The following is a 21031-nucleotide window of genomic DNA, read 5'->3' on the forward strand; positions in this document are numbered from 1 at the left end:
TTTGTAACAACCTCTGCTAACAGCAAAGGTGATTTATACAGTCAACAGATATATGCAAAATACTTACAAATGTTCAAGGGACTCAAGGCCAAGAAATGCTTTCTCTGTAATTGACTTAATCTGATTTCCTTGTAAGATTCTGAAATAAAATATAACTCATTAAATATTTACTTATAAAGTAAAAATAAGTGTTCATGCTGTATGTGTGTTTTTTAACAGCCTTACTTGGGTGAAATTGATAAAACATTACAAACATTTAATGTGTACAGTTTAGTAAGAATATACATTTTAAGAATGTTATGAATTTGGAGCTGGGAAGGTGGCTCAGTGGTAGAGTGCTTGTCTTGCATGCATGAAGTCCTGGGTTCGATTGCTTAGCACCACATAAGCAGAAAAAGCCGGAAGTGGTGCTATGGCTCAAGTGGTAGAGCTCTAGCCTTGAGCTGAAGAGCTGAGGGACAGTGCCCAGGCCCAGAGTTCAGGCCCCATGACCGACCAAAAAAAAAAAAAAAAAAAAAAGAATGCTATGAATTTGTGAATCTATGCAAAACCAGAACAAAGGCTTCTATTAAGATATTAAGATGTCAGTAAGATCCATTTCTTGGTCTTAATTAGATGCTCAATGAGAGATCTGGTTCCTACTACATTGTGTGTGTGTGTGTGTGTGTATGTGTTCACACACATGTGCAGTACCAGGGCTTGGTCTTAACTAGGTGCTCAATGAGATCTGGTTCCTACTACATTGGTTCTTACTAGCTTGTGTGTGTGTGTGTGTGTGTGTGTATGCATGTGTTCACGCACATGTGCAGTACCAGGGCTTGAACTAAGGCCTTGGCTTTTGTTTAGCTTTCATGCATATAGATAGCCATCTACCAATGTGCTCCAGTCTAACATTTTGCGGGTTAATTGGAGACAAGAGTCTCAAGGGACTTTTTTTCTGTTCAGACTGGCTTCAAACCACAATGGCCTGTTTTAATTTTTTATTTTTTGCCGGTCCTGGGCCTTGAACTCAGGGCCTGGGTACTGTTGCTGAGATTCTTTTGCTCAAGGCTAACACTCTACCACTTGAGCCACAGCACCAGTCCCGTTTTTTTTTTTTTTTTTCTGAGTGGTTTACTGGAGGTAAGAGTCTCATGGACTTCCCTGCCCAGGCTGGCTTTGAACTGCAATCCTCAGATCTCAGCCTCCTGCATAGCTAGGATTGCAGGCAATGTCCAGCTTATTTTTTTTGTTTTGAGAGAGAGAGTCTGGATCTTACTGTAATGAAACAAAAACAAGGCTCTGGGCATGGCATGGTTTCAGTGGTAGAGTACCTGCCTAGAATAAAAAAAGATGTCAGTCGATAAAGCACACTGACACTAAAGTGACCACTAATAAACCTGTGGTTTGCCTATGCTAGTTGGGCAACCATTTCTTAACAAGAGATCAAATAAATTCAGACAAGTGTGAGACTTTAGAGAAATTCTTATCATGAGGATTTAAAGTGCTACATGAGAGATTCTTCACTAGACACATACTCATCAATATCACACAATTCAATACACTATTAGTTAACTACAGTATGAGTACATCTCTTTTAATTGAATGAAAAGATTTTAGCTGCTTAACCTCTCTTTAAGGGTCTGTAAGAATGCTTTATCAATTTTTTTTTTAAAGAAGAGCCCACTAACAACCAATAATGACACACCATTGATTAAAAAAAACAAAGCTCCTGCCTTTAGGAGATAGATCATAAGGCTCAGACTTTCTAACTGTATCAAATAAACACAATCTAATCTTTGCAGACATACTCAAGTATAACGAATACGTACAATTCAGTGAGACTTGTGAGTCCTGCAAAGGCTTCACTAGCATCTTCAATGGCCCATGAAATTTCATTGTTTCTTAAGTCTCTAAAAATAAAGTCATAGAAAATCAGGTTATGTTGATCAATATGAGCCTCACACCCTGGATTGGCAATGCCATGGGGCTTGTGCTAATTCTGACCCACATTCTTAACAGTTATTAATGATTACTGAAAACACACACACACACACACACACACACACACACACACACACACACACACACACACACACACACACACACGATGTACACACAATATACATAGTCTAAGGGACTACTTAAGAGAAGAAAGGGAAAATAAAAGCAGAAGGTGAATAATTGTGTGAATAATTCTGAGAAACTAAAACTGTATATTAAAACAGCATAAAGAACCTCACTAAAAATTGTTGATTCTTAGGCAGTTGATGGGGAGGGAAAGAAAAACAGGCTCTGTTGGTGGGGGAGGTACTAGCAAGGAGGGGTTGGGCTAATAGCCCAATCTACTTTACCTTTTTGGTAAAGTAGATTATACATGAAAACAGAACCAGGAAAACTGCTGAAATTGTTCTAGGAAGAGGGTAAGGGCAAGTGACAGAGTGAGATTGACTGAATACTGGCAAGGAAATGTCAGTGAAATCCCCTTGTATAGAGCTCATGTTTGCTAATAAAAAACAACTGATGATAATGATTCAGTCTGGCCTTCTAAAGGAAAATTTGTAATAAACATGCAAAGGATGATGTTCTCAGAAGCATTAAGCTAACCTTAATAAATAAATTAAGCAGGGGCTGGGAAGGTGGCTCAGTGGTAGAGCGCTTGCCTTGCATGCCAGAGGCCCTGGGTTCGATTCCTCAGCACCACATAAGCAAAAAGAAAAAAGCCGGAAGTGGTGCTGTGGCTCAAGTGGTAGAGCGCTATCCTTGAGCTGAAGAGCTGAGGGACAGCACCCAGGCCCAGAGTTCAGGCCCCATGACCGGACCCAAAAAAAATAAAAAAATAAAAAAATAAAAAAATAAAATAAATTAAGCAATCTGATAATAGTATTAATCTTCCTAGCTAACAGCAGCTAACTATGTGAACATATAAAAAATTATAAATAGGGGCTGGGAAGATGGCTCAGTGGTAGAGCGCATGCCTTGCATGCCTGAGGCCCTGGGTTCGATTCCTCAGCACCACATAAGCAAAAAGAAAAAAGCCGGAAGTGGCTCAAGTGGTAGAGCGCTAGCCTTGAGATGAAGAGCTGAGGGACAGCATCCAGGCCCAGAGTTCAGGCCCCACAACTGGACCCAAAAAAAATTATAAATAGGGACTTGCAAAAAGGAAGACAGAGCAAATATTGCTTACAAACCCAATTTCAGAATCATGAGATTTCTGGGTAACTCAAGCTTCCCCACTGGACCTCAAACTTAAGATGACTGACAAAGAGCATTACTGAACTTTGCAGTTCAAGAGCCATTTCCATGCCTCTAAGGAAGAAAGAATGCATGCTAAGCACTGAGTCAGGTGCCGGTGGCTTACACCTAAGAAGGCTAAGATGTGAGGATCCAAATTCACAGCCAGCAAAGACTATAAAGTCCACCTCCAATTAACTACCAAAAAGCCAGAAGTGGAGCTGTGGCTCAAATGTTAAGAGTGCTAGCTTTGAGTAAAAAAGCTCAGGGATAGCTCATAGGCCCTGAGTTCAAGCCCCAGGACACACACACATACAGACACAGACACACACACAGACAGACACACACACAGACAGACACAGACACAGACACAGAGAGAGAGAGAGAGAGAGAGAGAGAGAGAGAGAGAGAGAGAGAGAGAGAGAGAGAGAGAGAGAGAGAGTACATATCTTTGTAGCTTCCTAAGGAAGCAAAAAACTGATTTGTAAGACATACACAGTTAACTGAATGCCGTAGCTCAGGTCTATATTTCTACTCAGGAGCTGAGATCTAAGTTTGAAGGCTCACGATCTAAGTTTAAAGCTAGCTTGGACAGAAAAGTTCTTAAGATATCCTCTCTACTTAACCAGATAAAGCGGAACTGGCTAATTAGAGAGGATGGTTCTCAAGTGGTAAAGCACCAGCCAAGCAAGCATGGACCCTACTAGGTTCAAACTCTGGTATTGGAAAAAAAAAAAACCTAGCATAAAGTTATGTGACTTACAGGTGATCTTTCTCTTCCTTAGCCATCTTTACTTGAAGTGAAAAGCTAACAAAGCATTTCATTTTACTAAGGAATAAACACCAAAACCACCAGTGGCTCAACTCTCCGACTAGAGGTAGGGTTCAAGAGGTAGATGAAACCAGGTGAAACTCCAATACTGCCACACAGAATAAGTCAGATTTAATCTTTATTCTACCTTAACTACTTCAGTGACACTAGATGGTTACTTCCTTAATTACTTTCCTAAACTTTAACTCTGTAAGTGATAATATACTGATAGTAAAACTGTTTGTTTGACATTCTCAGAAGTGTCAAAAGGCCAATCTGAATCTGATATGTTTCTAAGTTTGTACTAATCTAGTTTCAGTTCTTATACAGGAAAGGGGAGGAGAAATCACCTTAGTCTTCAAGGCCAAATCTGAAGGATGTTACAGAAAGAAGAGGAGAGGAGGGGAGTCACTCAGACTGATACCTGGCTGTGGACAAAACTGGAGAGAGCTCTGGCCTCAGTGACTGTCCAAAGACCCAGATTCATTCGCTAGCACCACCAAACAAAACAGAAAACAAAGACTTATGCAGCTCATTGATGGTTAGGTCCCAAGCCTGGAAGCCTAGCAGTTTTCTGAAACCACGTATGATTCCAATTCTGAGGGCCACAAAGTCTCCTAGCAAAGAACTGATCAGAACCTACAAATTCACACCAGGGTTGTAAGTCAGTGGCAGCCCACATGCCTACCAGGCACAAGGCAATTATGTATCACCAGCACTGCTTGTCCAGTAAACACATTTGCAAATTTAGCCAAGCATGGTTGTACAGGACTGTAATTCCAATACTCAAGAGGCAGAGAGACAGGAGTTCAAGATCAGCAAGAATCTGTCTTAGAAAAATAAAACCTACAATACCTACTATCTTGTTTTCTCTTATTTTGCTGTTTGAAAGGACTACATTTCATTAAAATTCCACTTCATAATCCAAGACAAAATATTCAGCTTTTATGGAACCACCAGATTTTAGAGTTGAAATTTAGTTTTACAACCATGTTCATATGGATGTTTCTGCATTTCTTCTTTCATGGATGAAGAAACAAAGAAAATAATGCCTGTAAAAAGCTATAAAACTGATCTGGGTTCTAATTCTGGTCCAAACATCATGCAAATTAACCCCTTAGACCTTATCCTACTAATATGAAAAGGCAATAATATGCTGGTGTCTGGGAGCAAATAGAATGCTTGCCTGGCACACACAGCCCCTGGGCTGGATCTCAACTCCCTTCCCTTCTCTCTCCCTAAAAAACACAAACATAGTCATGTAGCAAACTAGTAACAGTAACCAGTTTTAATGTTCATATGATTAACTTCAAGTACATACTCACGGCCTACTATAGGTGTAAAACTTATGGAACAGACACAACCGTCTTGCCATGTGGCACAGGGCTGAGAATAGCAGAATACATAAATCTGAAGACTGATTACTGGTTTTAATTTGCTTTATTTCAGTGTGTGTGTGAGTGTGTGTGTGTGTACTTGGTTCTGGGGCTTGAACTCAGGGCCTAAGCTTCCTTGCTCAAGGATAGCACTCTACCACTTGAGCCACAGAGCCACTTCTGACATTTGTGGTGGTTAATTGGAAATAAGTCTCATGGATTTTTCTGCCTGAGCTGGCTTCAAAACTCAATCCTCAGATCTCAGCCTCCTGAGTAGCTAGGGATTACAGGCATAAGCCACTGGCACCCAGCTTTTACTTGTTTTTTAAAATGTACTTACAGTGTCTGAAGATTAGAAAGAAACCTAAATGCACCGTCCGCAATGTGAGTGACTCTGTTGTCTCCCAAATTCAATCTCTCCAGTAAGCTCAGACCCACAAAGGCAGACTCTTCAAGACGGGCCAGCTGGTTATAGGACAAATCTCTAAAAACAAGAAATATGGAAGGTAAATAAGGTGCTATATTTTGGCTCAACTTACAATTTTTCCTATATCATCATGGGGAGTTTAGCTTCCAATAAGCTTCAAGGAAAGACAGATGTTAGATCTCTTTATGGCCATGAGAGCTACTTAATTCAACCTGTTCTAGTCCACAACCTCCAGTGATGCCACCCCACACTTAACAGACCTTCCACTGAAATGTCACCCAACACGTACAGCTCAGACAGTCTTTGGCAGAACTCCCATGCGTCAGGGCTGATTCTTTCAATAGCATTCTGGCTCACATATAACTGCTGTAACATTCTCAAGCCATACAGCCAACCTTTGTTCACTCCAGTAAGGTTATTGTGTTCCAGTTCTCTGTAAAATTAGAAAATGGAAGTAAGTAAAAACAAGGCATTTTGAGAGCAAAATCAATTTTTTTTACTAGTCCTGGGGCTTGAAATGAGGGCCTGTGTGCTGTCCTGGAGCCTCTTTGTGCTCAAGGCTAGTGCTCTACAACTTGAGTCGCAGTGCCACTTCTGGCTTTTTTTTTTTTTAATTGAGTGGTTTATTGGAGATAAGAGTCTCATGGACTTTTCTGCCCAGGCTGGCTTCAAACTGCATCTTCAGCTCTCAGCCTCCTAAATAGCTGGGATTATAGGCGTGAGCCACCAGTGCCCAGTGCAAATATAATTTTAAATCCTCATGTACTTTTGATCAACCCAAGTAACACATTCAGTTCTATTTAAGATTTATTGCTAGAGATGAAAAAGTATCAATGCTACAAAACCAGCATGCTAAAGTGGTATAGCATTCCTGTTCCAGATAATTTCAGATAGTTTTCACCAGTCAAATCATTAGGGATATAAACTTTTTTATATGACAAGTTTTTTGAAAGTCTTGATTTGGTTTTTTGGTGCCTGTCCTAGGGGCTGGATGCTGTCCCTGAGCTTTTTTTGTGCAAAGCTAGTTCTCTACCATTTGAGCCACAGCTCCACTTCTGGCTTTTTGGTGGTTAACTAGAAATAAGAACCTCATGGACTTTTCTGCCAGGCTGGCTTCCAACTGTGATCTTCAGATCTCAGCCTCCTGAGTAACTAGGATTATAGCACCAAGCTCTACATGAGAAGTTTCTAAGAACAATGATAAAAATATCAATTAGCAGGCTGGGAAGGTAGTTCAGTGGTAGAGTGCTTGCCTCACATGCCTGAGGCCTTGGGTTCAATTCCTCAGCACCACATGAACAGAAAAGGCTGGAAGTGACGCTGTGGCTCAAGTGGTGAGCGCTCATCTTGAGCTGAAGGGGACAGTGCCCAGGCCCAGAGATCAAGCCCCATGACTGTACTAAATAAATAAATAAATAACTAGGCTAACAAAACTTGGAAGCTTTATGTAAAAACCAGGTAGTGTGTGGTAGAGTGTGTGCTTAGCATTGTGAAACCCTAAGTTGTCTCTCCATCACTAAAAAAAAAGTTTTACATATACTTATTTCACAACAGAGAATAGAGAACTAATGTACCTTTGTATTAATTAAGCAGCCATTCTAGACATTTAGCACTGAAAGGTCTCAGGCAGACTCTATTCCTGATAACCCTCTATTCTAGTGTTCAGTACTTACAGTTCTTCCATGTTATTCAAACCAAAAAATGCTCCATCCTTAAGTTTGCTAATTCCATTGCGCTGCATTTTCAAAGATCTTAAGGAATCAAGCCCTTGGAATGTAAGACCTTCCACAATTTTAATCCGGTTTCTTTTAAGTTCCCTTAAATAAAACAATTCTAGTCAGAAAATTGGTTTACTGAAATGCTCTAACAATAAGTGAGAAGCAAGAGACAAGTGAAAGGAAAAGCTGTCTCCTGACAATCCATTATTTAGTTACTCACAAGAACTGGAGGTGGGGCAGCTTGAAGATCTTAGGTGGAATCATGCTAATCCGGTTCCTATTTAACTTTACCACTAATAAGGAACTTGATAAATTATCAAAGCAACCAGCCTCCAAAGTGGTTATTCTATTATTACTCAGATTCCTAAAATGAACAAAATAACACAAAAGAAAAAGCTTTAGGTAAAATTTACACTACTAAAAAGCTGCTCAAAGTCTGTAATTGAGATCCGGCTCTATCACTTTACTATATACAACTTTACACATCACTTAATTGCTTTTGTTCTTCATTTACAAAATTAGTATGACAAGTCTGGGAGTGTGGCTCAGTAGTAGAGTGCTTCCCTAAAATATATAAGGCATTGGCTTCAATCCCCAGAACTGAAAAAGTATGATACTACTTTATGTAGGTTGTTATGTACGATTACGTGTAAATAGGCTTTCTTTGTGTTTTAAGTTCATTCACTTACTTTGTGTGTGTGTGCCAGTACTGGTGCTTGAACCCCAGTGCCTAAGCTTTTTCACTCAAAGCTGGTGCCTTGAGCCTCAGCTCCTCTTTTGGCTTTTGGTAGTAGAGAGAAAAGAATCTCACCTGCCCATGCTGGCTTAGACAGTGATCCTCAGGTCTCAGCCTCTTGAATAACTAGGATTACAGGCATAAGCCACTGGTGTCTGACTAGTGAATAGGCTTTATGAACCAGAAAACACTAGCATAAATGCTAACTATCATCATCATTATACAGGGCAAGTTACTGTTTATTAAATAATTCAATCATTCCTATTTACCTTTTATAGAACTGCTGATTAGGGCTGGAAGTATGGAGGTGAGATAGAGTGCTTGCCTAGCATTTGCAAGGCCCTGGGCTCAATCCTCAGCACCACAAACCAATTAGAAAAGCTGCTATTCTTTAAAAAAAAAAAAATCCAGAACTGGACCTCAAAGTTTGCTCTGGATGCCTATCAATGTTTTCTAACCAGTGTACTCTTTCTTCTGGAAGGAAGGTGGGAGACCAGTAATCCAATGACCCAGTCCTGGGCTTGTTTACTACATGAATACCAAAATCACAAATAAATAAGACATTTGAGGGAAATTAGGTACCAATGAGTAATAAAAAAGTACTTAAAATTCTGAGCACATTTCTTTTCATTACCTTACTTATGTAACTATAACCCCTCTGTACATCACCTTCACAATCAAACTTTTAAAAAATAAAAAAATTTAAATAAATTAAACTCATTTTACTTACAAGTACTTAAGCTGCATTCGAGGGAAGGAAGATGTCTTGATTTCTGATATTATATTGGAACTGAGGTCTAAACTCTCAAGAGCAGGGTAAAACTGGAATGCCTCTGCATTTATTTGTGGGATTAAGTTATGAACTCTACAAAACAAATATTATAGTAAAGCTGTTACCAGTGATTCGCCATAGGCCACAGGTCATTACGTAACTCTGATCAACAGAATGGGTACTTTTTAAAAAACAAAGAAAAAAATCCTGTATCTATTCAGAATTTAAACAAGAGATCTGAAATCTTAATTACTTACAATGAAAGTAGAGTAATATTAGTTGTTGGTTCTCCAAAATATGGAATTTCAGTTAGTTCATTATAATTCATTTTCCTATGAAAAGAGAAAGAGACTTAAAAGCTTAATAAAAGAAATGCTTTCTGCCTCTCAAATTCTGGTTTCTGCCTAATATATATTATTTAGGTAGGAGCCAAATTTGAAAAGGTCTATGACTTGGGGTTTGACTAAGATAAAAATGTTATTTATCTAGAAATTACACAATTTAATATGAAATGTTTTAATAATACTGGTTATTAAAATATTAGGAAGGCTAAAAATATTTCACATTAAATAATTTTAGTATCAGCAAAGTTCTCTGAAAACGTGTATTTACAAATTGAGTCCTTACAGTATAATTAAGTCCACCCAGATCTCTCTCTATACACACACACACACACACACACACACACACACACACACACACACACACACACACACACACACACACACACATTTTTATTGTCTTCAAGTAGTTGTAACATACACTCTTGAAAGCTATTTAAAGTTAAGAAGGCTGCTGAGGAACACAGGAGGAATTAACTCATCCATGCAGAGACAGAACCTATGAGTAATTTTATTACGGTATGCATGATATGCTTATTCTTAGCTACCCTTTCAACACACTGTTTCAAAGGTTTCAGGAACAAATCTAAATCACATTTCATTAACCTGGTTTGTAATCACCAACAAACTCAAAATCAGAAAAGAAACCAGAAATACATGGTTTATAAGAAACGAGTTGAAGTTACAAAGTCATGCAACAAATCTCCCCAGGGAGGCCTTTCCTCATTGTCCATTCTTTCAGCTGTGTATTCAGTTTACAAGAAAGTAAAAGCAGTATATTTGGTGCCAGAGAGAAAATAATACAGGGACAACAGAACTCAAAGAAGTTATCCTTTTAAAAGGAGGAGTGGAGAGAGACTCGACAAATGGGACTACCTTAAAATAAAAAGCTTCTGCACAGATAAAGCTATCGCAACCAAGCTAGAAAGACAACCAACTAATTGGGAAAAAATATTTACCAGCAATATATCAGACAAGGGGTTAACATCCTATATATACAGGGAACTCAAGAAACTAATCCCTCCCAAACCCAACAAACCAATTACTAAATGGGCAAGGGAACTAAAGAGGGACTTCTCAAATGAAGAAATAAAAATGGCAAAGAAACACATGAGGAAATGTTCATCATCCCTGGTGGTGAAGGAAATGCAAATAAAGACAACCCTGAGATACCACCTTACCCCAGTCAGAATGTCCCACATCCACAAATCAGCCAACGACAAATGCTGGAGGGGATGTGGAGAACGAGGAACGCTATTACACTGCTGGTGGGAATGTACACTCATACAACCACTTTGGAAAGCAGTCTGGAGGGTCCTTAGAAAGCTAAAGATTGACCTCCCTTACGACCCAGTCATACCACTTCTAGGCATCTACCCTGAACAACAGGAACCAATATACAAGGACACGTGCACCTCCATGTTTATTGCAGCACTGTTCGCAATAGCTAGGATATGGAAACAACCTAGATGCCCCACCACAGATGAATGGATCCAAAAATTGTGGTATCTATACACAATGGAATATTATGCAGCCATTAGAAATTACAAAATAATGGCATTTGCAGGGAAATGGATGGAGCTAGAAGGAATCATGTTGAGCGAGGTAAGCCAAGAACGAAGAGACAAACAGTACATGGTCTCCCTGATAAGTGGATGATGAATCCAAAATGTTAGGTGATATGACAAAACTAACAGGACTTAAGAAACAAAGAACTCCCACTCATCTGGTTGAACCACTACTAAATATCCCCATGCTGCTGATCACATATATGGTATATAACATATGAGCACCGTTATATATTACAGACTGTGATAGACAATTTGCTCCAGGAAAGTTAGAATGAACTTGTGACTTTAAATGAGCATCATTATTCCACAATACTGTGAATTTCCGGAAATTAAGTAATCACTTAATCACAATCAAAAAAAAAAAAAAAAAAAAAGAACCTTGGGGAAGGGAGGGAGGGAGGGGATGGTAGGGGGAAAACAATGGAGGGGGTAACAATGTTCAAGAGGAAGTGGAAGTGTACTCATTACCTCACTCATGTAACTGTAACCCTCTGTATAGTATCTTTACAATAAAAAAAAACAAGAGAAAAAAAAATAAAAGGAGGAGTGGGACAGGGGGAGTAGCAGGGGATGAGGCTGATCAGGACACACTGGTTCCACATGTGGAAACGTCCTAAGGACCCCCCCCCCCATATGCAATGTGTGAAATCAAAATTTAAAAACAAAATCTTAAAAATTAAAAACAACTCAGAGTTCTGAGGGTGTAAAGAGAAAAGCAGTCTATCAACAGTTGCATCCTGGAGAACATCACAACACAATAACTGATACTGTTAATTTTTTTTTTCCTGTTGGTCATGGGGCTTTAACTCTGGGCCTGGGTGCTGTCCCTCACCTCTTCAGCTCAAGGTGAGCACTATACCACTTGAGCCACAGCGCCACTTCCGGTTTTCTGGTTGTTAATTGGAGATAAGCCTCTCATGGGCTTTCCTGCCTGGGCTGGCTTTGAACCACAATCCTCAGATCTCAGCCTCTTGAGTAGCTAGGATTACAGGTGTGAGCCACCAGCTCCCGGCTTACTGTTAATATTTTATAAAATAAGCATTCTGTAGGCTGATGCAGGAGGATCTGAAGTCTAGCTGGAACTATATGGTTAGACACTGACTCAAAAAGAAAAGAAATGCCAGGCGCTGGTGGCTCACGCCTGTAATCCTAGCTACTCAGGAGGGTGAGATCTGAGAATTGCAGTTGAAAGCTATCCCAGGCAGGGAACTCTTTGAGACTCTCCGATAAACCACCAGAAAACCAGAAGTGGTGCTGTGGCTCAAGTGGTAGAGCACTAGCCTTGAGCTGAAGAGCTGAGGGACAGTGCCCAGGCCCAGAGTTCAAAAGCCAGGCCAACCAAAAAAAAAAAAAAAAAAAAAAAGAAAGAGAAAAATGTCAGGCACCAGCGGCTCATGCCTATAATCCTAGCTGATCTGAAGACTGTGGTTTGAAGCCAGCACAGGCAAGAAAGTCTGTGAGACTATCTCCAATACACTTCTAAAAATATCCAGGAGAAAAGCTGTGTGGCTCAAGTGATAGAGCACTAGCTTTGAGCAAAATAAGCTCAGACAGTGCCTAGACCCTCAGTTCAAGCCCCAGGACTGGAACAACAACAACAATAAAAAGAGGTGGGGAAGAGGGGAGAAAAGATACAGAAAAATTCCTTCCCAAATTACACATTACATTTAATTAAAGGAAAAACCTCAGCCAAGAGGGAAATTGATTCTATCAACCACCACATTCTCAAGTAATAACCCAAATACTATATTTCTTACAAATAACTTTAGATATGATGCTACTATTTTAGACAATTTATCACAACATTTAAAAAGTTTACACCATACAGTTTCATTAGCTTGAAACTATGACAAAATAAGAAAAAAAAACTTATTCCCAGGAGGGAAGAAATTTTATTTCTGGTTTCAGAGAAGCAGAATATTTCTATACAATTTGTATCCTGAAGTCACCAACTCAATACCTTCAGTGTATAATAAGAAACAAAGACAACAGTTTAGGTTTCTAAGTAATATAATTAACCAGTTTCCCTCATGGGTAAGCGGGTAAACAGAGTGGTGGAGGAGTAACTAGTTAGATTGTGAGCAGGTACGAAAGTAGAACACTGAAACTCATTGGAAATGTTTGGGAAGGGAAAGAGAGAGTGATAGAAGGGATGAGACTGAGGGGAACATGCTTTAACCTGTGAAAATGTAACAGTGAATAAGGAAAGACAGACTATGTAACTACATTAAAACAATGAATAATGAAAAACAAACTATGTAACTACATTAAAGAAATTCATTTGACAGCATCTCTAGATAAAATATACTCAAATTCATAATTAAATCACTTCAAAGAATTTAACATTAAGTACATAAAATAACTTACACTTCCTGCAGTGTTTGTGACTCCAAGCTGATGTTCCAATTAGACAATCGATTATGACTCAAATCCCTGAAGGAAAGAAAATCATTCTAATTTAGTGTTGAGAGCAAACTTAAAGGAAAAATAATAGTCTGGTGATTTAGCTTAGTGAGAGGTCTTCCCTAGTATGTGCCAGAATCTGGGTTTGATCCCTAATTACACAAATAGAAATTTTTAAAAAGCAACTAAACTAAAATAGGCATAAAAGTCTTATTAAATATGAGCTTGTGCCAGGCACTGGTGGGGGGGGGGAGAGAGAGAGAGAGAGAGAGAGAGAGAGAGAGAGAGAGAGAGAGAGAGGGAGAGGGAGAGGGAGAGGGAGAGGGAGAGGGAGAGGGAGAGGGAGAGGGAGAGAAAGGGAGAGAGAGCGAGAGAGAGCGAGAGAGAGAGAGAGCGAGGGAGAGAGAGCGAGGGAGAGAGAGAGAGAGAGAGAGAGACAGAGACAGAGACAGAGACAGAGACAGAGAGAGAGAGTTTGTATAGTACAGATTGAAATGTTTACGAATAGAAATGTATCTGGAACCGGAGGCCGCCGGCTCATGCCTGTAAATACTGGCAACTCAGGAGGCTGAGATCTGAGGATCACAGTTAGAAGTTAGCCGGTGCAGAAAAGTCCCTGTGAGCCGGGTGCTGGTGGCTCACGCCTGTAATCCTAGCTACTCAGGAGGCTGAGATCTGAGGATCGCGGTTCAAAGCCAGCCCGGGCAGGAGAGACCGTAAGACTCCTATCTCCAATAAACCACCAGAAAACCGGAAGTCGCGCTGTAGCTCAAGTGGTAGAGCGCTCGCCTTGATCTGAAGAGCTGAGGGACAGCGCCCAGGCCCAGAGTTCAAGCCCCACGACCGACAAAAAAAAAAAAAAAAAAAGTCCCTGTGAGACTATTGAGACTATTATCTCTAATTAACCACTCAAAAACTGGAAGCAGTGCTCAAAGTGGTAGAGCAGCTAGCCCTGGGTAAAAGAGTTCCAGGACAGCTCCAAGCCCCACGACCAACAACAATAAAAAACTTATCTGGGTTTCAAAATACATGCATTATATTTTAATTTTTATGTTTTCTTCAACAAGGTTCAATTTTTTTTTAAGTTTAAGAGCCAGGCACTGGAGGGTCACACTTGTAATCCTAGCTACTCAAGAGGATGGGGTCTCAAGATGGAGGTTCAAAGCCAGCCCAGGCAGGAACATCTGTGAGACTCTTATCTCCAATTAACCACTAGAAAAGCAGAAGTGGCACTGTGGCTCAAGTGGTAGAGGGACAGCACCTAGGCCCAGAGTTCAGGCCCCATGACTGACCAAAAAAAAAAAATGAAGCTTAGTATAGTAGTGCATACTTTTAATTCCAGCACTCAAGAGAAAATGGAACCAAGAAGGATACAAGTTCCAGACCAACCTATAGCAATAAAAAAAACTGGAGGGGTTGGAGGTATGATTCAGGTGGTAGAGCACCAGCTAATGAGCAAAAAGTGTCAGGTACTGAGTTCGAGTATTGGTGGAAAAAAGAGAATGGATCTGACTACAGGGATGTGGTTACCCTAAAAATAACTATCTAGATTCACGAGAGGGAAATTCCTCTCATCTCAAATTATGGTAATGATGACCACAGGTGAATAACATTTATTAAGTAACATGCAGTCTTCTTCTCACATTATAATTAACTGGCTTAATTCACACAACTACTTCGTAAGGCAAATGCTTTTATAATCTTCACTTTAAGAAACATGCAGAGATCACTAGTTTGTCAATCCAAAGTCACACAACCGCAAGTCAGGAAGCCATAAGTTCAAAATGCTAATCCCACCTCACTTCCAGCAAGGATATTTCACCCAAGTCAGTCATGGAATTCACCTGGTTCCTGGCACCTATAAGCTGAGGGAGAATCCAACCCACACATGCTATACAATATGGCTAGCAGAAGGCACACAGTGGAGACACATCTTAGACCAATGTAGCTCCCTGTGCAGCCACAGGCACCAGAAAGACACAAGCTGTTTTGATGTCTGAATCACACACAGCACAGCAATTTGTTCTCAGCTAGATGTATGCCTGCCCATCTGTAAACTGCGTCACTTTTTTTTTTGGGGGGGGGGGGGTCCGGTCATGGGGCCTGAACTCTGGGCCTGGGCGCTGTCCTTCAGCTCTTCAGCTCAAAGCTAGCGCTCTACCACTTGAGCCACAGTGCCACTTCCGGCTTTTTGTTTTTTGCTTTATGTGGTGCTGAGGAAATCAAACCCAGGGCCTCATGCATGCAAGGCAAGCACTCTACCACTGAGCCACCTTCCCAGCCCATGTATCACTTTCATTTAGTGCTTAATTAACACCATGGCAACTAAGGTGATGTTATGCCATTGCTTTCCCACAACTGTTCTAGGACTTTCATTACAATGTATCTGGCATGAAGTATCAGAATGAAGGTCTGTGTTGGGAAACAGGTAAGAATATGAATTCAGTACTCAGTAGGCCCTACATTAAAATGGGAGACAGTGAAGGGGTGACATTGTCCAAAAAGAAATGTACTCATTACCTGACATATACATCACTTTAATAATAATAAAAAATTTAAAGATATTAATTCATTCCACGTAGTGGGGCACAGCTCAAATGGTAGAGTGTACTTGCCTAGCAAGCATGAGGCCCTGGGCTCAATCTCCAGCACTGGAAAAAAATTAATGAAAGTGTATTTAGGCTGGGAGTGTTACCCAGCAATAAAGAATGTGCCACTAGGCACTGGTGGCTCACGTCTGTAATCCTAGATACTCAGGAGGCTGAGATCTGAGGATCATAGTTCAAAGCCAGCCTGGGCAAGAAAAGTCTGTGAGACTCTTATTTCCAATTAACCACCATAAAACTGGAAGTGGTGTTATAGCTCAAAGTGGTAGTGATAGCCTTGAGTGTAAGAGCTCAGGGACAATACCCAGGCCCTGAGTTCAAACCTCAGAACTGACAAAGAAAGAAGAAAAAGAAAAAAAAAGTGTGTTGGGTTCAATTACTCAGCATCAACAACAAAAATCTTATATTTAGATGCTTTAATCCAATTTATATTTGCTACTAAACAACAAACTCCTGATTTCAATCAAGCGAATATAGTTTTGTTGCTGTTTTTAGGCCTGCCTACTCAGAAGGCTAAGTTCTAAGGATCAAAGTTTGAAGTCAATAAAGTCCATGAGACTCTACCTCCAATTAACCAGCAAAAAGGTGAACTGAAGTTGTGATTCAAGTAGTAGAGTACCAGCTAAGAATGGAAAAGCAGAGCAAGAGCAGAAGGCTGAGTTCAAGCCTAGGTACCACCACGGGGGGGGGGGGGGGGGGGAAACAGCAACTGTTCTACTTGAAGTCACAGATTTCCCATGACAAATAAGCAGCTGGGCAGCAGGCTTAACATGGTATGCTGTAATTCTACATCCTGTGGCTGTGAACACTGTAACATCCCCTCCTCCTAGAGTGGAGTGTTCACATTAATCTAAGAGGCCTCAGAACACCTTCCCTAAATCCTACAAGTGTGACCCTCACAGAGTTCTTTCCTGTGGGTATCGCTCAACACTGATAACCACAACCGGATAATTGCTCTTAAAATAATTAGTATTAAAGTAATAAAATAAGCTCTATTGACAAGACACATGGTATGAACAATTTTGTAGCCAGCATTAGTGAAAACAACAGAATCTTTCTTCTGGAGGAAAGGGCAGTTTGTTGCAGCTATGACGGCTGAGCCTCGAGTTTTAAAGACACAAAGGCTGGGGCTGGGAAGGTGGCTCAGTGGTAGCGCGCTTGCCTTACATGCCTGAGGCCCTGGGTTCGATTCCTCAGCACCACATAAGCAAAAAGAAAAAAAAAAGCCGGAAGTGGTGCTGTAGCTCAAGTGGTAGAGCACTAGGCTTGAGCTGAGGGACAGCGCCCAGGCCCAGAGTTCTGGCCCCACCACTGGACCCTAAATAAATAAATAAATAAATAAATAAATAAATAAAGACACACAGGCTGTGGCAAACGGCTCAAGCTCACAACCCCACAGAACCTTCTGAACCAGCCTACCAGGATGAGATGAAGAGACATCACTAGTGAACTGAATATAATCCCAACACTGTACTACCACAGAAAGCTTCTAGCATACAGCAGTAGAGATGCCTGAAAAAGTAGGTGTCTAACCAGATTACATGATCACCAGACCAATTTACTGGAAATATGATAGACGATGTGCCAATTCACTATGCTGAGTGGTAGGACTTCAAACATCATCTACCAGTAATCTTTTTCTTTTTCCCTAAAAACAACATCTACCTATAATTACTCCAAAATTCAAGAAACTCAACAGCAACTTGTTTTTTTCCCTTCACTGGAAATGTATAAATTAATGTGTGTGCACTGAGTCTGGCACTTGAACTCAGGCACAGGTGCTGTCTCTTAGCTTTTTTGCTCAAGATTAGTGCTCTATGAGTCACAGTTCCATCTAGACTTTTTGGCGGTTAACTGAAGGTAAGAGTCTCAAGGACTTTCCTGCCCAGTCTGGCTTTGAACTGTGATCCTCAGATCTCAGATTTTAGTAGCTACGATTACAGGTGTGAGCCACCTGGCACCTGGCAAACTTCTATATTTTTGTTTCATTTTGGAAGTGAATCGCATGACATGTGCGCTTACAGGAGTACACACATGCTTTCATTTTCCATACTCATGACTTTCTTGTTTCTTTTCCCCCTTGAGATATGTGTTTCATCATGTTACCCAGACTGGTCTTGAACTTGAGTACTCAAATCTTTCAGCCGGTGTTTTTCTTTTTTTTGTCGGTCGTGGGGCTTGAACTCTGGGCCTGAGCACTGTCCCTCAGCTCTTCAGCTCAAGGCTAGTGCTCTACCACTTGAGCTACAGTGCCACTTCCCGGAGCTGGTGGCTCACACCTGTAATCCTAACTATTCAGGACGTTGAGATCTGAGGATCGCGGTTCAAAGCCAGCCCGGGCAGTAAAGTCTATGAAATTCTTATCTCCAATGAACCAGCAGAAAACCGGAAGTGGTGTTGCAGCTCAAGTGGTAGAGCTCTAGCCTTGAGTTCAAGAGCTGAGGCACAGCGCCCAGGCCCAGAGTTCAAGCCCCACAACCGATAAAACAACAACAACAAAAAAACACAACCGATAAAACAAAAAAAACAAAAAACAAAAACTTTCTGCCTCAGCCTTCTGAACAGCTGGGACTACATGCAGACACCACATTTCTTTTCCTAAAAGTACTCCAAAAACAGAAGAAAATGAAAATGTGAAGATTTCCAATATCAAACAGAAAACCCAATGGATACACTGAGGGTACAACGCAGAGGCAGAACATTGTGGGCCTGCACAAGGCCCCAAGGGAACCATTCCTTTACACACACTGGGGAAAAAAGTTTGGATTGGTTTTTAAAACTTGGAGCCGCTCTTCACCTACATACTTGTGACTCCAGCACTTGAGTGAAGAGGATGGCTTAGGCTATACAGTAAGACGCTGTCACCAAAAAAACCCCAACAAAACAAAACAAGCAGGCACTGGTAACTCAGGCCTATAATCTTATTGACTGAGGAGGCTGAGACATGAGGACCACAGTTCAAAGCCAGCTCAGACAGGAAAGCCTATGGACATTTATCTCCACTAAACTACCCAAAAAGCCTGAAATGGAGCTCAAATGGTAAGAGCCCTAGCTTTGTGCAAAAAGCAGCTCAGAGACAGCACCTAGGAATAGCCAAAAAACTAAACCCAACAAAACATTCAGAAGCCTCTCTTGTTTTTATTATGTCCAAGCATTAATTCCATTTAGTTTACCTAAGCAGATGACAAAATTAGTCTTCCTCCACTGTTGAGAGGTACTTACTTACCTTATAGTGGTACCTTTTCTTTATTTTCTAACGCTATGAATCTCTAAGTGTTAATGGACACGACTGGATGGTAAAGGTCTCAGAGAAGGCCTTATATCACCATGCTGTAAAGTCTACCTCCACTTAGGCTGAGGATGCAGCTGTAACAAATGATGAATTATTGAAGTTTTGAATATCATGTGGAGCCAGAGGTGCCATTAATGTACTTATGTAGTACCATGGAGTGTAAATTATTTATAGAGTATACACTATGGGGAGGAACCCAAGTTCTGCACCTAACTGCAAAGAAGTCCAGACTACAGGCAGGCTTTTATTCTGCCCATTGAAGTATTTAAATGATAAATAACTTCAATAATAAAGCCTTTGATAAAAGGAATCTTTACAAAAGTTAAAGATAAGAAAACACAAGAAGCCAAGGTAATTACTGGTTACCACTTAGTAATCCCACTTCTGCAAAAGACTGAAGGAGGATCAAAAGTTCAAGACAACCTGTATAAAAAAATTTACAAGGCTAGAGGTGTAGCTCAATGATACAGTACTTGCCTGGCATGCATGAGACCTTAGGTTCAATCTCCAGTAACACACCCCAAAATCTAATATTTGGGATATGACATCCTTCACTTCCTTATCTAGCATAATTCTATCTTTTGTGACTAACTCCTGTCCTATCAGAATATACCTAGGACAATTTAGTTTTGAAAATAATCTTCAGGGTTACAACTCTAATCCATTACCATGCTGTGATTTAACATGCATGATCTAAGTATTCTTGAGGTATAATGAACTAAGCACAAAACTTTGAAAACAACTCTTAAAATACTGTTTGTTTGATAGATTGGCTCTTCTTTTGCCACTAACAGCTTTGCACTAAAAGCTCTCCCACATTTTAGAACTGTTACCCTTCCTGCCTGTAATGGCCTACTTACACCCCCTGCCCTCCGCCCCACCACACACACACACCCTGAAATTGTTTCAGGCTCAGAAACCCAGTGCCTATTAGCACTGTCTGAATAAGGAGTAAATGAGATTGAGTCTCCTCTACAAATAAATGGTTCCTTTTTGCTTTATGGTTAAGCTAAAGATAACTGGAAGTATTGGGTAAATATGCAGGATAAAAAAGATTCTATGGTAGCATGAAGCATTATGCTATTTCAAATTAAACTTCCTCTCCTTTATTTGTACTTGTTTACATTACACAGTACCCTTTCTATGAATCCAAAACACTGGAGGAGGCTGGAAGATGGAAGCACTCATTTCAAGAATTAGAGACATGTCAAAACCAGCTTTACAATGTCGGTGTGGGGGGGAGGGGGGTATGATTGGGTGGGGGGGAGGGGGGAGGCTGGGAAGGGAGGTGAAGGGTAAACAAAGGAGGAGGCTGCAATGCTTGGTAAGAAATGTATGCATTATCCTGCCCATGTAATTGTAACCCCTCTGTACAGTATGTTCTCAAATAAAATAAAATAAAATAAAATAAAATAAAAATAAAAATAAAAAGAATTAGAGACATGTCAGGAGCCAGTTGGCCTGTATTCGTAGCTAATCAGAAGGCTGAGATCTAAGGATTGCAGTTCAAAGCCATGAGAGCAGCAAAGTCTGAAACTCTGACCTCCAATTAACCAGCAAAAAGCCCTAAGTGGAACTGGCTCAAATGATAGAGAGCTAGCCCTGAGCAAAAACAAAAAACAAAACCAAACCAAAACAAAACAAACGAAAAACCTCAAGGAAAGAGCCCAACCCAAGTTCAAGCCCCAGGACCAGTACTAAAAATAAATATATAAAAGAATTAGCAGCATGCTTTTTCCCCCATTTTGTTTCCTTAGTTTTTTAA

General features: G+C 40.4%; 1 protein-coding gene across 5 annotated transcripts in view; it reads right to left on the reverse strand.

Annotated features, from left to right (window-relative positions):
- Window positions 1-21031, reverse strand: part of Lrig2 (leucine rich repeats and immunoglobulin like domains 2) — a 99950-nt gene that overhangs the window by 26918 nt on the left and 52001 nt on the right. For 4 of the 5 annotated variants that reach the window (XM_070006476.1, XM_070006473.1, XM_070006475.1 and 1 more), the window contains exons 2-10: window positions 13333-13398; window positions 9311-9385; window positions 9012-9146; window positions 7766-7909; window positions 7501-7644; window positions 6117-6260; window positions 5741-5884; window positions 1812-1892; window positions 68-139 (exon numbers count right to left, since the gene is read on the reverse strand). In XM_070006476.1, coding sequence (XP_069862577.1) covers window positions 68-139; window positions 1812-1892; window positions 5741-5884; window positions 6117-6260; window positions 7501-7644; window positions 7766-7909; window positions 9012-9146; window positions 9311-9381 — 935 coding nt within the window. In that variant the 5' untranslated portion in view covers window positions 9382-9385; window positions 13333-13398. The remainder of the gene's footprint in view (window positions 1-67; window positions 140-1811; window positions 1893-5740; window positions 5885-6116; window positions 6261-7500; window positions 7645-7765; window positions 7910-9011; window positions 9147-9310; window positions 9386-13332; window positions 13399-21031) is intronic. The other variant, XM_070006474.1, reaches the window with a different exon arrangement.

This window comes from Dipodomys merriami, unplaced genomic scaffold (assembly GCF_024711535.1).
Source record: "Dipodomys merriami isolate MVZ:Mamm:240054 unplaced genomic scaffold, mDipMer1.0.p SCAF_7, whole genome shotgun sequence".
Lineage (NCBI taxonomy): Eukaryota > Metazoa > Chordata > Mammalia > Rodentia > Heteromyidae > Dipodomys > Dipodomys merriami.